The sequence below is a fragment of the Argentina silus genome (genome assembly GCF_951799395.1).
Source record: "Argentina silus genome assembly, chromosome: 17".
Lineage (NCBI taxonomy): Eukaryota > Metazoa > Chordata > Actinopteri > Argentiniformes > Argentinidae > Argentina > Argentina silus.
In genome coordinates this window covers 15,422,541-15,440,239 of record NC_139671.1, presented here as the reverse complement: position 1 = coordinate 15,440,239, position 17,699 = coordinate 15,422,541, and the positions used below count along the sequence as shown (strand labels likewise).

At 43.8% G+C, this 17,699-nt stretch overlaps 1 protein-coding gene across 2 annotated transcripts in view; it reads left to right on the top strand.

Annotated features, from left to right (window-relative positions):
- itpkb (inositol-trisphosphate 3-kinase B) overlaps positions 1–10,553 on the top strand; it is a 35,996-nt gene extending 25,443 nt beyond the window's left edge. For both annotated transcript variants that reach the window (XM_083688603.1, XM_083688602.1), the window contains exons 4-8: positions 126–339; positions 1,819–2,023; positions 3,768–3,869; positions 5,144–5,215; positions 6,569–10,553. In XM_083688603.1, coding sequence (XP_083544729.1) covers positions 126–339; positions 1,819–2,023; positions 3,768–3,869; positions 5,144–5,215; positions 6,569–6,802 — 827 coding nt within the window. In that variant the 3' untranslated portion in view covers positions 6,803–10,553. The remainder of the gene's footprint in view (positions 1–125; positions 340–1,818; positions 2,024–3,767; positions 3,870–5,143; positions 5,216–6,568) is intronic.
- Positions 10,554–17,699: the final 7,146 nt, after the last annotated feature.

Sequence of the window (17,699 nt, the reverse complement as noted above, 5' to 3'; positions counted from 1 at the left end):
CTCAAGACATTTATTGAAATCAAGGGTCAAAATAACATAAACTACTGTAGGCTGTTAAATCCAAGATGTCTGTTATCCAGCCGATGACACCAGCCTCTTGACTGTCTGTGATTGGGTCATGTCAGGCAGTTTCAAGGCTGGAGCTAACGGACGTATCCTGAAGAAGCACTGTGATTGTGAGCAGCGCTGTCTGGACCGGCTGATGAGGGACGTTCTCCGTCCGTACGTCCCTGCCTACCACGGGGACATAGAGAAGGACGGGGAGAAGTACAACCAGATGGAAGACCTGTTGGCTGAGTTTGATCTGCCCTGCGTCATGGACTGTAAGATGGGAGTCAGGTGAGCAGGTCATGGAGAGACACACGCGCGCACGCTCACTCATGCATTTACGTACACACACACTCGCACGCCCACTCATGCATTTACGCATACACACACACACACACACACACACACACGCACACACACACACACACACACACACACACACACACACACACACACACACTGTACAGAACTAGAAAGCAGACAGCTGGCCCCTCTTACACTCCAGAACCTAAATCACACTGTGTAGAAACCAGCTTCATTCCTTTGGCTTAGTTATTGGGATGTTGAACTCCCTTACGTGTTACAGTTGACAAAATCTTCCTTTCAAGTTTAATTGGATATGTGTTGTTGATTCTCTCTCCCCAGGCCTACTTTAATCTGTCACTGTAGACCAGTCAAATATAGGACACTTTTTGAACTTTGTTCAACAGAGCTGGCCTGTTTGGCTGTTATGTGATGAATAGCAGTCTTTCTTTGTGGCCTTGAGGTAGTGTGTGTGTGTGTGTGTGTCTGTGTGTGTGTGTGTGTGTGTGTGTGTGTGTGTGTATGTGTGTGTGTGTGTGTGTGTGTGTATGTATGTGTGTGTGTGTGTGTGTGTGTGTGTGTATGTGTGTGTGTCTGTGTGTGTGTGTGTGTGTGTGTGTATGTGTGTGTGTGTGTGTGTGTGTATGTGTGTGTGTGTGTGCGTACATGCATGAGTGAGTGTGCGAGTGTGTGTGTGTGTGTGTGTGTGTGTGTGTGTGTGTGTGTACAGTATTGACTGATCATCACTCTCCCCGCTGTCTCTCTCAACTCTCCACCGCAGCTTTGTTTGCTAACATAAAAGCCCTTCTCTGGCACAGCCCAGCCCAGCGCTACTGCAAAGACACTGTCGAGAGACAAGAGTGAGCTCTATCCAGATGGCCAGGATATTAGACAATTATAACCCCTCAGCCTATCCAAACATCGCTCTGCTAACAGACGGAAGCCTGATGTGTTATTGAAGGGGGCTACGACTGCAGCTCTGTTGAGGAGCGGAGATGGATTCTGAGATGGAAAGGTTAAGAAAACAGAGATCCTTATGAAGTGTTGAATTTGGGAAGACGCCCGTCAAGGGATCCTTTTCATTCAGTTTCACATTCAACAAGTCCGGTCATAAACACCCAACAGATTGACAGATCTCTCTCCGTCCCTCGGATGTATGAGATCTTAATCATGGTGAATGCAACTTATCAACTACAAACACATTGACAGATATATTGACAGATATATATATATTTTTAAAATATGTTTTTAGGGCATTTCTGCTTCATTGGGATAGAGACAGTAGAGATTGACAGGAAGGATGGGAGAGAGAGAGGAGGGATGACATGCAAGATAGGTCGAGGGTCGGAATCGAACCAGGAACCTTGCGATTACGTGGTAAGCGCATTAGTGTGCTACGCCACTAAGCGCCCCCTATTGACAGATACATTGACAGATACATTGACAGATATATCTCTCCATCTGTAGGACGTACCTGGAGGAGGAGCTGACGAAGGCTCGTAAGAAGCCCACCCTGAGGAAGGACATGTACCAGAAGATGATCGAGGTGGACCCAACGGCTCCTACACTAGAGGAACAGCAGCAGCAGGCTGTCACCAAGCCCAGATACATGCAGTGGAGAGAGACCATCTCCTCTACAGCCACGCTAGGGTTCAGGATAGAGGGCATCAAGGTGAGAGGGGATTGTGTGTGTGTGTGTGTGTGTGTGTGTGTGTGTGTGTGTGTGTGTGTGTGTGTGTGTGTGTGTGTGTGTGTGTGTGTGTGTGTGTGTGTGTGTGTGTGTAATGGAGTAGGGGCGTAGTTGTGTTCACAAAGCCCAGGATGGAGGACATCAAGGTGAAGGGGGATGGGGTGTGTGTGTGTGTACGTGTTTGTGTATAGGGGGGGGGGGGTCACAAGATAGTGGGCATTTCTTTTTTTTTTCATAACTCTTTTGAGTTATACTTTTCATTTTTATTGGATAGAGAGAGTGAAGAAAGACAGGAAAGTAAGGAAGAGAGGGTATGTCAGCAGGGCATGGGCCAGGTTCAAACCCATGGCATATGGGCATATGTGTGCACTGTAGGTCACAGTGCTAGACTGCTGGACCACCCCAGGCCACAAGTGAGTATTTCTAGTTCGACAAGGATGGTAATCCTGCTCGGGGGGGGGGGGGGGGGGGGTTGTTTCCACTCATACCCCTATACACTGCTAGTTGCCAGGGACGACAGGACAGGAAGGGATCCCCCTCTTCAGTATAGACAGACTGTTGAGTGTTTTTGTCATACGTGGAGCCTGCGAGTGACACCTCTATTGACAACAACATCAGGTTCTGAAGTGCCCCATTGGCTATGGCACCATCATCAGTCACCTGCAGGCTGAGGCTAATGGATTCAGAGGAACCCCCTGATCCTGTCATTCTCTCTCTCTCACTCTCACTCTCTCTCTCTCTGTCTCTGCCTCGTTTAGCTGAGCACAATAATAATCCTACTCGGAAAATACTGGGAAATGGAAAAGAAAACGCGCACACACATATCCTCCGCAAATATCCTCCTCCTCCGGGCCAGTCTAATATCCCCAGCCTCTCTCTCTAAAGCCAAGAGGAGTCAGAGTCAGAGACAGAGAGAGAGAGAGAGAGAGAGAGAGAGAGAGAGAGAGAGAAAGAGAGATCCTGTCCATGTTTGGTGTGTAACACCGATCTTCCATAAGAAGTCTGTTCCTAATGAGGACTCTGGTGTGGATGGATGGCCAGGTTAGAGTACAGATGTGCAGGGTGAGGAGTTAAGATCGGACTCTCTCTCTCTCTCTCTCTCTCTCTCTCTCTCTCTCTCTCTCTCTCTCTCTCTCTCTCTCTCTCCAGGCCTGGTCATGTCCTTAGAAGGCTGTGGGCCCTCCAAGGTTCTGTTGTCATGACATCAGGGGGTTGCCCTCGGTGACTGTAGAATTAGAAGGGTTGTGTGTGTGTGTGTGTGTGTGTGTCCGTGCGTGTGTGTAAAACTGTGTGGAAAAATGAATTTGATCAGAAATGCACTTATAAGGAGCCGACTGTAGTCTGATGTGCACACACACACACACACACATCAACCGAGAAGAGAAGAGACACATCCTCCTCTCTCAGACCCTGTCTGAGAATGATGATGCAAATTGTTGCACCTTCCCGTTTGGGTCAACTCAGAGACAGTATTGCGTTGTGCTGCTTAGAGTTTTAGGTCATGAGTTGATACCATAGTGTGGGTCTTGCATCATGAAAGACATTGTGCCTGGGGAGCTGTGAAGTTATTTAGCTTTCCCTGGCTGTGAATGAAATAGAAGCCATGTTTTATAAACCTACTGTCACTGTCACTACTGTTCATATGGATGTGCAGTAATGATTGGAGGCCCCATCCTGCTGAAATGTCTGACTCTATAAATATCTGCCTTTCCCTTCCTCTGTGCAGAAGGAAGACGGGACGGTAAACAGAGACTTTAAAAAGACCAGAAGCAGAGAGCAAGTCACAGAGGCATTCCACGACTTTGTCAAAGGAAACCAGAACATCCTGGTGAGTGTGTGTGTGTGTGTGTGTGTGTGTGTGAGACCTTCCCCTGAGCATAGACCAAGAGGTCCAGGGAGCTCCAGAGGACTTCCCCCCCCTCTAATGGCCCAGGAAGTGAGGTCATAGCCGGGGCGCTGTGTGTGATGTGGGATCCCCCTGGGGGTTCTGGAAACTGAGCAGTGAAACACTGAAACAATTCAAACAAGATGTCCTCCATTCCACCTCGATTTGTCATGTTTTATTTGGCACCGCTCGACAGGCCAGCCAAACAGAGCCTAATAACACACAGTCAGTCACCATCTGGTGGGCCTTGGCCCTGTTGTTGTGTATCTATCTGTCACTCATGTTTGGCCTTCATCTATTCATCCCTCCATCCGTTCATCTATTCATCCCTCCATCCGTTCATCTATTCATCCCTCCATCCGTTCATCTGTTCATCCCTTCATCCCTCTCCCTTCTCCTCTGCTGCTCTCCAGCCCCACCGTGTTAACAACATGGGATTGATCCTAATTCACACGTTGATACAGGTTTTAGTTCATTTAAGGAGATCTTCTGTTTCCAATACAGATTTTAATTCATTTTTTTTGTGTCTTGGAAATCCTGCAAACATTGAACGATGACCGAGTATATATATATATATATATATATATATATATATATATATATATATATATATATATACATATATACACTTTATTAGGAACACTATACTAATACTGGGTAGGGCCTCCCTTTGCTCTCAAAACAGCCTCAGTTCTTCGTGGCATTGATTCCACAAGATGTTGGAAACATTCCTTTGAGATTCTGGTCCGTGATGACATGATTGCATCACGCAATTCCTGCAGATCTTTCAGGTGCACTTTCAAGCTGTGAATCTCCCGTTCTACCACATCCCAAAGGTGGTCACACTGGTCATTGTCATGTTCATGAAACCAGTTTGAGACAACTTTTGCTTTGTGACATGGTGCATTATCATGCTGGAAGTAGCCATTAGAAGATGGCTAAATTGTGGCCATGAAGGGATGCACATGGTCAGCAACAATACTCAAATAGGCTGTGTCATTCAAGCGATGATTGATTGGTATTAACAGGCCCAAAGTGTGCCAAGAAAACATCCCCCGCACCATTACACCACCTCCACCATGTGTACAAGTGTTCCTAATAAAGTGTTGAGTGAGCGTATATTTAGCATTGAAAAGTCTCTCAGTCTCTTGACTTCCCCGTCCAGCATCCCAAGGCTGAGTCAATAATACTGTCTGTGTTCTGTTTTCTGTTTTCAGACATGTTATCTCGATAGGCTGAAGGACATCAGGGACACTTTGGAAACATCAACCTTCTTCAAGACTCACGAGGTAAAGAAAGCTCTGATTGTCCTTCCTGGTGACGCACTGCCTGGTATTTTGTTTTCCACTTGGTAACATTTAACCAAAATGGAAGCAGTGGAGATCCGCCCATGGAGTGAACTGATCAGATTCAGGAGACCAACAGTCTCCGCAGTGGAAATCCAGAGACAATGGCTATGGAACAGCTTCCACATAAACACTGACCACTCACAGGATGTTGTCATTCCAAACAGGAAGTGTAGTCATGCTCCTGAAGTTGTAAAGGCCTATTAAAAGAAAGGTTAAAACAGAGGACTAAGTAGAAGAGAATAAACTGTTGTCCTGCTGTTTAGGTGGGGTCAGATAGGGGCTTTACATACTATAGGGCTAACCTGAACTGTACTGTGCTGGTTCAGATATTGTCTTTTCACATTGTCCTTTCCAGTTCTGTTTTAGCAACTATGGTGGTGGATACTTACCCAGGCCAGCCCAGTGCAGTTGCCTAGTTGTTTGATGCCATTCCTCATTCCATTCCATGCATCACAATGAGCTCGTCCTCCGATTTATACCTCCACCAGCCTTCACTGCAATGAGACATATCAGTAGCATCTACCTGCAGATGTCTCTTTGTCTTCATGAGTATCCAACCATGGAATACAAATACTTATGGTCAAACAAACACTCCCTGTTCTAATAGTAGGCATATGTTTCCTGGCAAATAATGAACTTGATACAACACAATTATGATTAACATTTACTGTACAAGCAGGGCATTCTTTGGAATATTTATTTAATGGGCAGTTATTTGTTCAATGCTGAAACGATAATGATCACTAACACGATTAATGTACAGTACAGGAGATAATTAGCTTGCAACCAGGATAAGGTTTCACAGATAATTGTTGTTCAAATCTATTTATTCAGTCAAATACAGAATAATAATTATTAACAACATAACAGAGCATTAGGAACAGGGCATTCTGTAACTAAAGAATACTATGGATATGAGGATTAGTAGCTCGACAGCCGACGTCCTTTTTCAAGTGATTATTAAGAAAGAGGTGTTTATTTAATGGGCAGATATTTATTAAATGTTGATAACATTCAGAACATACAATAGCATGTGAACGTATTTGAGACAGATGACACAAAACAATATGGCCTTATTAAGTGATTACTCACTCCATATCCTAGGGCTGCTCACGTACTTTCATCAACTCGATTTAAATGTAGCGTTATTGGAGAATTGAAAACACATACACTGCCACATCGCTTCAATGGCAGTGTCTACATGACAGTGTTTGTTTTGAATTATTCTATTATGTACTATTAAGACTCAAATGGACTAAAATGCTCCCGTGTCTTCCTCTCCGTCCCCCTCAGGTGATCGGCAGCTCTCTGCTCTTCGTCCACGACAAGCGGGAGCAGGCCAAGGTGTGGATGATAGACTTTGGGAAGACCACGCTCCTGCCAGAGGGAGAGGAGCTCTGCCACCGGGCCACCTGGGAAGAGGGCAACCGCGAGGACGGATACCTCTGCGGCCTGGACCACCTCATAGACATACTCACTACCATGGTGACCCACGACCCCCCAGGGGCTGACCCTGACCCACTCTGAAAGCCCCCCCCCTCCACCCCCCCATTATGTGTCACCCCACACCCCACAGCAGACCCCTTTCGCCGGACCACTTCATAGAGACACTCACACACATGGTGACCCCCTTCCCTGGACCCCTAATCTCCTTTCAACAAGACCAGGTCCCCTCCTGTCCCCTCCGTCCCCCCCACCCCCAACCAGGTCCCAACCCATTGTAAAGAGGACACACCACACTTTGCCGGACCACACCTCGCACTACAACAATGCCTCAGGTGCAGGCCCTTTGCAAACTAACCCACCTCTACCTCCATCCCAATCCTCCCTCCATCCTACCCTCCCTCCATCCCAATCCTCCCTCCCTCCATCCTACCCTCCCTCCATCCCTCTGCTCCTCCACTCCCCTGGCCTGAAAACAAACTGTAGCCACACAAGTGAAATGTGATCACTGATGTTTGTTGTTGTTGTTGTTGTTGTTGTTGTGTAAACTTGTAGATTGTGTACATACCTCCAGCTGTACAGTCTTGTTCCTGTATGATAAGACCATGGGTTAGGTTCTTCGCTGCAGCTAGTTTTATCTATAAAACATTCTTGAGATTTGAGTTGAATATTATGTTTTCATGGGAGTTCTTTTCAGAATGGTTTTAGTGTTAGCTAACGTTGTGTGGAGCATGTCTTACATGGAAAAATGTAACAACATTACATTTCATATGAGTTACAACAATGTCTATGTTGCTTGTGTTAAAAGCGGGACTATTTAAAAGATGAATTCAATGGTCTGGATTTGAACCTCCTGTGTTTAGAAAGTAACATAGAATTGAAATGCCATAGTTCAATATAACCATTATTTGCTTATACAGTTCATTCTTAATTCATAGTTCATTCCATATTTATTTTGTTACCCCTTTACTGAATTCGCCGTTATGTTTGAATTCCTCTTGTAATGGTATACTTGAGAGAGTGTGATGTGCCTATATTAATTCCTGTGCCTTTATGAGTTTGAGAATGTGAGATAGTAGTTTGCATATAGACAAAGGCCACACGCTCAGATATGCACTCAGGACTTAATTCATTCAGAACTTAAAGTTGATGACATTTCATTAGGCCGAGCCAAGCCATTCTCAGCTCAGATGTGCTGTCCTGTATGTAGGTGAAGTGGAGGGTGTGGGTAACTGGTCTTTTCACAGGACTTTTAACTCAAGAGAGAACTGGTGTGTTTTCATTCTGAAAGTGCCAAGAGCCTTCGCCGGTTAAACCATGGACGAATGCAGCTAAAACCACCAGCAGGTTTCATTCTCTTATAACAGTAGTGTCTTCCAGAGGAGGCTGGTGGAGGTAGAAATCGGAGGAGGGGCTCATTGTAATGCATGGAATGGAATGAGGAATGGTATCCATTAAGGTAACAGGAATTCTGTTCCATGCATTATTACAATGAGCCCATCCTCTGATCTCTACCCCCACCAACCTCCCCTGGTGTCATCATATCTTCCCATGGTAAACAATGACTTCGCCTCAGATGTTAAAATACTAGCTTGTTGGATTAGCTCAGTTCCTGGTAAACCTTAATTTCACTGTATCGCCCAAATTACCCTGTAATTACAGGACATGTCACCTAATAATTACTTCTTTTTCATTGTAAATACCAGTGCTAATAGGCTAATAGGACTGTGAAATCAACAGTTACCGGTTCTCCTGGCTTGAAAACACAACTTGTTGTCTGTGGTGCAGCGGAGGCTGGTGGAGGTAGAAATCAGAGGAAAGGCTCATTGTAATGCATGGAACGGAATGAGGAATGGTATCAAACACACATCCTCCGATTTCCACCTCCACTAGCCTCCCCTGCCGTGGTGATGCGCTGACATGGAAGTACAGTCCAGGTATATGGCCCTAGTAATTGACCACGGTAATCACTGCTGTTAAAATGATCATCACATCCTGGTGTTGTAGGGTGCTGTCATTGAGTAGGGTTTGTTGTGCAGGTGCCTGCTGATTGCTGTTTGCATGGCTATTTGCCTTTCAAATGTGCCATTCCTGCTCCTGGCTGCCAGAGCATCCTGAGGTGAACTGACTGGAAGGTAGACTAATGTGCTTGATGTCAGGAGTCCTGGAGAGAGAGAAAGAGGCCTGTTTTAGGTAAAGATTTGAATCCATTTGAAATCTGTTTGGAATCAATTTGGAATCTGTTTGCAATATATCTTAAGTCAAAAGCTAGTTTGCTCATACATACTGTACAAGGGGCATATATGTACACTCACGGAACACTTTATTAGGAACACCTTAACACCTTCTCATGGTGGAGGTGGTGTAATGGTGTGGGGAATGTTTTCTTGGCACACTTTGGGCCCGTTAATACCAATCAATCATCGCTTGAATGCCACAGCCTATTTGAGTATTGTTGCTGACCCTTCATGGCCACAATTTACCCATCTTCTAATGGCTACTTCCAGCATGATAATGCACCATGTCACAAAGCAAAAGTTGTCTCAAACTGGTTTCATGAACATGGACAATGACTTCAGTGTTCTTCAGTGGCCTTTCCAGTCACCGGATCTGAATCCAGTATAACTCCTTTGGGATGTGGTAGAACGGAGATTCACAGCTTGAAAGTGCACCTGAAAAATCTGCAGGAATTGCGTGATGCAATCATGTCATCATGGACCAGAATCTCAAAGGAATGTTTCCAACATCTTGTGGAATCAATGCCATGAAGAAATTAGGCTGTTTTGAGAGCAAAGGGAGTATAATACCCACTAATACCCAGTATTAGTATAGTGTTCCTAATGCTCAGTGAGTGTATAGTCATCTCAAATAGTTCAATGTTTGCAGGAATTCCAAAACACACAAACAGAATAATGATCTCCTACAAAAACCTAAAGATCTCCTTAAATGAACTAAAACCTGTATCAACGTGTGAATTAGGATCAATCCCATGTTGTTAACACTGTGGGGCTGGAGAGCGCTAGGGCCCTACCCAGTATTACTACAGTGTTCCTAATAAAGTGCTCAGTGAGTGTAGAAGACAATATCGCAGGGTGTGCATACTGCTTTCAACTTTGTTTATTTATATTTTTTGGAACTGAAAAACAACATTCCAAAACGGTTGTTCCACACCTCTCTGCTCACAACATTACACAACCAGAACGTTATGACTGTACGCTGTCTGTTTCTCTCAGTTCAGTTATGAAGTAAAGGTGGAAGGTTCCAGAATGAGTTCTGGGGGAACTGAGAGAGGTGTGTGGCTGTGTTCAAGGTAGCAAACTAAGGGCCGAAAGAAACTCCTCTTCTTCACTTCTTTAAACCTCCCAAAAAATGGAGTCTAGCAAGAAAACATGTATTTACCAATACTCTGGGACCACACTTACTGTAATGCCTTTCTACCACTGTGTCTATGCATCATTCAACAACAGGCACAACTATCAGTCTTAAACCCTGTAAAACTAAATACACTTTTTTATGTTCAATTATGATTGGATATCAATATGATGTTCAGGTTTGTGGTATATTTAGAGTGTGAAACTGTCTGTGTTACTGAACCACAAGTCATGTGGTTATTATTCATTGATAGTATGCTGCCCTCTGCTGTTACAGAACTGTATTACACAAAGCATAAAACGAAACATCAGGGTGCATTTCACAGAAATGTCTTCACTTAGACATGAATTGTAATTGTTTTTATTTTCGTTTTTTTTAAATGTTGTTTAGTTTAGTATTTTTTTTCAACAACTCTGGAGTTGTTGTTTTGAAAATCCATACTCATACTTTCATTGTTGTTTTTGTGAAGTCTCTTAGAATGACATACCCGTGACCATATTTATTTCTTTGTGACATTTGCACAAGAACACTAAATGTAGCTGCATGTTTTCTCCATTCTGTTTTTTTAAATTTTTATTATTATTTTCTCTTCTTTTGTTTTTACTATTCTGTACTTTGGCTGAAATTCTGTGTTGATATAACCCTCTAGTAGCCTAGGTTACTGTTACTAACAGTACGCCCGAGTCACTGCTTCATTACAGCATGTAAATACTGTACTCTATGTTTCATAGAGGAACAAGACGTCTGTGCCAAGCCAAGCCAGGTGGCTGGTCTGCACTCTAGTGCCTTTTGACCTGTGCCTTTTGACCTGTGATCTAAAGACTTGGGCTGCGTTCAGTAGGACTCAACGTTGGGTAACGTGCAGGAAGAAATATATTGAGTAGAACAGACCTGCCTCTCTGTTGAGAAAAGAATCATGTCACCGATATTTTTGCATTTTTATCTGCAATGTTCAGAACTATGGTGAGGGTGGGACACACACGCACACAAACACAAACACACACACACACACACACACACACACACACACACACACACACACACACACGAACACACACACACACACACACAACGGAGTGGTATAGTAGGTTGTTTAGTTGATGTGGAGGTTGCTATAGCGACGTTAGCTGTCTTCCCCAACAACAACAGAGTGCACAGAGCTGAAAGTTGCAGATAGAGATGCATGAATAGATCTGATGTGATAACTTTCTCTAAATGTCAGAGAGGCGTGTCTGTTCTACATACAATCTATTTCTATCTGAAAGTTCCAGAATGTTGTGCCCTGGTGAACACAGCCCTGAGCTGGGCTGACTGATTGGGTTCGCACACACACACACACACACACACACACACACACACACACACACACACACACACACACACACACACACGCACACAGAGTGACACTTTGGGGCCGTTCTGAGATCACCACACCGTGCCTGGAGGTCTTCTGATTGTTCTGCTGTCACCACCCATGGATCTGCTCTGCTTATGTAAATCAATGCCATGTTAATACCTAAGCAAACTGTGCTCGGCTGTACAATATTTGACTGTAGTAAATTTTGAACAATGGCTTAAAATGTGACCGTTTGCATCTTTATTTAATGTTGAGCCAACATATTCTCCTGACATGGGATAAATGTTTAGGATTTCAATGTGGCGTTTTCATCTCATCAAGGACATTTCAAAGCTTGCTCTTAATCTGAATCCTGCTCCAATATGAATTTGGGTCTTTCCATGTGTAAGATAGATCTCCTGGCAAGTAAATAGCCACTATAATAATACCACTGCAATAAAACAGAATGAATGGCCTACTTAACACATAAAGGTAAACAAATCATTTACATGGTGCTGTAGGAGTTTGTTTGCTGATTTGTATTCATGTTGATCTATTTATGGTTCAGACATGAGTCCTCTACTTGTTTGAAGTGTGTGTTCTACATCGTAGAGTAAATTGAATGTTATATGATTCAGGAGAGGCTGGTGGAGGTAGAAAATCAGAGAATGGGCTCATTGTACTGTGTGGAATGGAATGAGGAATGGTATCAAACACGTCTGATGAGGTTATTATGTACTTCAATGCTACAACAGAGCCTTTGCCAACGGCTTCGATCAAAACAGGGCGTTAAAGTGGCGTAAAAGTGGAAATGGCAAGTCAATCTTCAGATTTCACTCCAATTGAACATGCATTTCATTTCCTGATGAAAATATGTTAGGCAAAAAGACCTCAAAACAAACAACAGCTGAAGATGGCTGCAGTACAGGCCTGGCAGAGCATCACAAGAGAATATACCCAGCATCTGGTGGGTTCAATGGGTCGCAGACTTCAGGCAGTACTCTAGGCATGCAAAGGACTGTCTACCAAATACTGAACATGAGTGCCTAATTTGGACATCTGGTAAATATGTCCCATTAGTTTTGGTCACCCTGAAATAGGGGGGCTATGCATACAAAGTGTTGTAATTTCTAAATGGTGAAACAAATAAAATGTGAGAATCTCTACTTCAACCTCATAGTAATTGTGGAGTGTAGAGCCAAAAGAAGAACAAATACTTCAATGTCCCATTACTTACGCAAGGCACTGTATATACACACTATCTGATGCTATACACTTACACCACACATTATTTGGATAACCTTAGGAGGTGCAATGTAACTAACAATGGAACAGTCTTAGGCTGTAAACAAATGGCAATGGTATTTGCTTGGGTTTAGGAGATTTGGCGCCACCTAGTGGCACAACCAAGCAGACGCAGTCAGAGTCAGAGAGCATGAAAACAAGCATTATGTTTCCTCACAGTATGATCCTCCGTCAGAAACATCCAAATAGATTACGTATATCATGGACTACGTATATCATGTTTACTGTGACAACACTGTGGTTGCGACAAGCATCTATGTCTTACGAAGTCAAATTTTGCTAGTCTCTAAAGAGTTACTAGCAATGATATGTGGTTGTCTCAGCTACTAAGTTGAATGCACTGACTATGAGTCACTCTGGGAAAGAGTGTGTGCTAAATGGCTAAATATTGATGTAAATATAAAATGAGAACTAGAAGTAGTGAACGTGTGAGAGCGGAGTCTGTGAGAAGATCGTAGGAGGCTTGGTGATCTTATTGAGTTGCAAGTGGGTCTTTTCCTCCCAAAATCAACAGGAGGAGGAGGACTTCCTTATTTGGTCAAGCTTGGCCTGACTCAAGAAGCTGGCGGGGAGCCTGAGAAATACTGCCCTGGGGTGAAAGAGGCTGTAAGAGGGGCCATGCATGAAATCCACCCACACATACACAGTATGCTCCCGTCCTCTCCTCTCGCTCTCTGTCTCTTCCCCTTCCCTTCCTCCCATCCTCACCTCTCTTTCCACTATTCGTCTTCCCATCGTCCTCTCCCCTCTGCTCCCTCTCTTTTGCTTCCCATCCTCCTCTCCTCTCCCTTCCCCTCATCTTTCCCCCTTTCCCTTCGTTCCCCCTTCACCTCCGATCTTCCTTTGTCCCCTTCCTCTCTACTTTCTAATCCTCTTCCCATCCCGCCCTCTCCCCTCTTCTCTGTTCCCCCTTTCCCATACCATCCTCCCAACTGCAGCAGTCAGAGCGAACAGCAGGCAATCTAGTTCGACATCTTACATTTGTCCAACAGAGCATACATCTACTGAGATACTTAAGCCATATTTTGTTGAGTCAGCATTGCCATAGGGCTCCAGTCATCCTGTAAGAATGTCTAAAACACTTTACAAGCACTCCAATTCAACTTTTATTTCAATGCAGCATTTGTTACAGTCCACTGAATGTTTCTGCAAATCTAAAAAAAAACATAAATGAAGGGAAAAGACACTCGCAGTAGGCATATGTTCCATACATCTTTAAACACAGCTCATTGCAACACAATTAGGTAATCATCCGTTGTGAAACATTCATGTCCACTTACTAAATAAAGCTACAGCAGTTTTGAATTCCTGAGACTCAGGGGTCTCAAACTCGCGGCCCGCGGGCCGATATTTTGTGGCCCCCTACTTGACATCAAAGTTCAGTGTTAGTGCGGCCCGCGCGTTTTTCTCACACGCACCTTTTTGCCGAGTCGTTGCCCTGGGCAACGTTTTCGATTTATTTTTTTTATCACTTATGGGACCATAGCTCAGGCTCCTGACAGCTTCCGGTGGTGTTTGTTGACAAGTTATCCAACGCGAATTAGCAACGTTAGTCACTTGGTTGAAACGTGATTCCGGAGTGAAATAAAAAATCTATTCTGTCACCCAGTGCAAGGTACAGAGGACTTAGGAAGTGGGCGCACTCAACAAGAGTAATCAGTGACCTAATAAAGACAGCAGAGTGTTGCAATAGGAAAGGGAAAAGAATTACATGGATAGCAAATAGCATGAGATGGGCGGCATGAACAAAAGCTAAATAGTGGTTAGAACCTGAATATTATAAAGAAGAAGTTATAGATTATTATTATTATATTGTACTTTTTTTTTGAATACTTGAAACCCTTTTTTTGTGGAATACTTGATGCGGCCCAGCCTCATCCAGACTCTACCTCCAGCGGCCCCCAGGTAAGTTGAGTTTGAGACCCCTAGAGCATGAAAGGAAGTGGTGATTAACAAGAGGTGATGTCACTCCAACACCTGAAGCTCCGTGACTGAGGAAACCTCTATGTGGAGAAAAGAATAAAGCAAATATGTCACAGGACTACTGATGACTTTGTTTATAGTAGAAAGCAATCTTAGCCTACTTGAGGTATAATACCATGCTGTCTACAGTACATCAATCCAGTCCTCTCAGATGAGTTGGACACTGAAGACATGGAAGCTAGGAGAAGGGCAAGGGACCTAATGGAACTGGGCCAATGCCTGACTCTCTCCTGGTTTTTGTTGATTCCTTACTGCTGTGTAAACAGCTGTGACAACAAAAAAGGTCTTTGCCACAAAGAGCCTGTCACTATACCACATATGGGCAACTCAGCAACATCACAGAAACCTTGGCAATGAGCCAGACGATAATTAAACACAGTCTAGGCCACTCTCAAAGAGAAACAGTTATCATCTTCTAGATTGATCTCTCTGAAATCAAGGTTGTGTCATCCACTGTCATGCCACTGTCTAGAGTGATCTTGAGTGATCTTGAGTGACTGATCTTGCAGTGCTAGAGGGTGTAGTCCTTGGACATTAGTACAAAGAAAATTAATGTTTCATATATTCTTATGCATGACATTAAAGGGAGGGTATTCAACTGATGTTTAACTGACAGGAAATCTGTTTGAAGACGTGATTAGCGTCTCATCACTATTGATTGCAAGTCTAATATGCTCATTGCCCTCAATAAATTATTTGCATACATGAAATATTTTTTCTGTTCCACTGGTTGGTGACATCCTCTTCCACGCAATCATCAACACACATTTATTAAGCATTATTTGAATAGTTTACTTATTTCTTCTTCTATAGGTAAAATCAATTAAACTTCCCTATCTTTATTCACAGTATTTCTTACCAGGCTACGTGATACAAATCAGTGTAACAAATGTGGATGTAAATTATTGTATTTATTGCACAAGGAATAATGAACATTACAGTATGACCCAAAACAAAGCAAGTGAGAACCTTACTCTGAGAAAAAGACAAGTTAACAAAACATCGAAACAACGACTAATGTCTAATTAGCCTATAGCCTCATATACCCATAAAAAAGTTTGCCACTCTCGCCATAATTTACCGACTGTACTTCACTTCTTGACCAAGTTATGTTTATAGACTTGGCAGGTCGCCCACGTGCTTGTTTCCAGTTGAGTAATTATTCTATCATTTTCACCTAAATTTACACCGCATCCTCTGTCGGGCGCGTCAACGTGCTGAGAGTTGTAGAGGCTGTCCTGATATGGTCCGTCAGATGGCACAGCAAGACAACACCACAGTGGATGGAAGTACTGTACACGCCTCTGAAATAGAGACAGAGCGTCCCTTGACACGCTTGAATAGTTCTTTTTTATTATGGACCGCAAATAGGCTACAGTATGTAGAGACAAAAGCATCCCCTTTTCCATGTCGAAACAGTGTAATAGTGGTGATACACAGTTATACATAGTGGCGATTATTTATTTGAATTATTCTACAATTAATGTTTGCAAATATCATAGTATTGTGTCGATGCATGCTCTAAACCACAGACCTGAGAACACAACAATCGTGTTTAAGCAGCTGTGACATTAAGTTCTCTCTCTGTTATGCTATACTATCTAAGATAGCTGTCAGAGCATAATAGACCATCCCCCTCCCACCCACTCCCCCATGCATCAACATACACACCCAGACACATAGGGACGGGCAGGCAGGCAGGCAGGCAGGCAGGCAGGCAGGCAGGCAGACAGGCAGGCAGACAGGCAGGCAGGCAGGCAGGCAGGCAGGCAGACAGACATACGGGCGGGCAGGCTGACAGACAGACAGACAGACAGACAGACAGGCAGGCAGGCATGCGGGCAGGCTGACAGACAGACAGACAGACAGACAGACAGAGTCTGCACAGCACATGGCTTTCAGAGAATTTAATACCTCCATCATAATTTAGATATGTTTCTGTTGTGGTCATTGGACATTGCTGCACTTCCACATCAAACACAAGCCCTTGGAGAGAATATAAATAGCATTTGTCCAAAATGCAGGAAGAACGTGTTCCAGCACCCAGTAAAAGAGTGTCTGTTGCCAAAGTACAGTATCAGTGTTCATACTGTGTCTCTGAGATGTTGAGTTGACCCACAGAAGGTAAGTGGTTTGTGATGCTCAACAATTTAGGATGGAAAAGATGAGTCACAGTGAAACTCAATGATGTTGCAGCCAAATTAACCGCTCTAATGGCCAGCCGTTAAACCAAAGTTAGTCACCAAGACACTTCTGCTTTGTGAGCTTGCCTTTTGAGTAAAACACAAAAAACATAACTGGACCAAGGAAATGGTGAGAGACTATGGTGAGAGCCTTGTAGAGTTGAGAAACTCTGTCAGAGGTCAATGGCTGCGGCCAAACAAGTTAATTTGGGATTATCTGTGACCATTTAGTTTCACTTTACCAGCCTGGACTCATCCATCACCCTCAACCATTTCCTAGGATATCCTACGTAAAGAAATGTCCCAGAATCTGTAAAGATGTTTACGAATGGGCAGCCAGTGCAGATGTTTAATAATCCCCTCTCTGAACTAGGGTGACGCTTAAGAGCCTGAGCAGAAAGCTACAAAAACAAGAATGCTTGGCTAGGAGGTAATGTAGGTTGGGGGTACGGGGGTCTCATAAGATTAGATTCTGGGTTCTAATGCCCTGTAGATCCATTCAGTTGAGGAGTAGTCTGGATTAACCACATTGGTAAACAGCACACTGACAGGTCCCACTCTGGAGTACACAGATAGAGAATCTCCACTGACATCATCTCCCACTCTGGAGTACACAGATAGAGAATCTCCACTGACATCATCTCCCACTCTGGAGTACACAGATAGAGAATCTCCACTGACATCATCTCCCACTCTGGAGTACACAGAGAGAATCTCCACTGACATCATCTCCCACTCTGGAGTACACAGATAGAGAATCTCCACTGACATCATCTCCCACTCTGGAGTACACAGAGAGAAT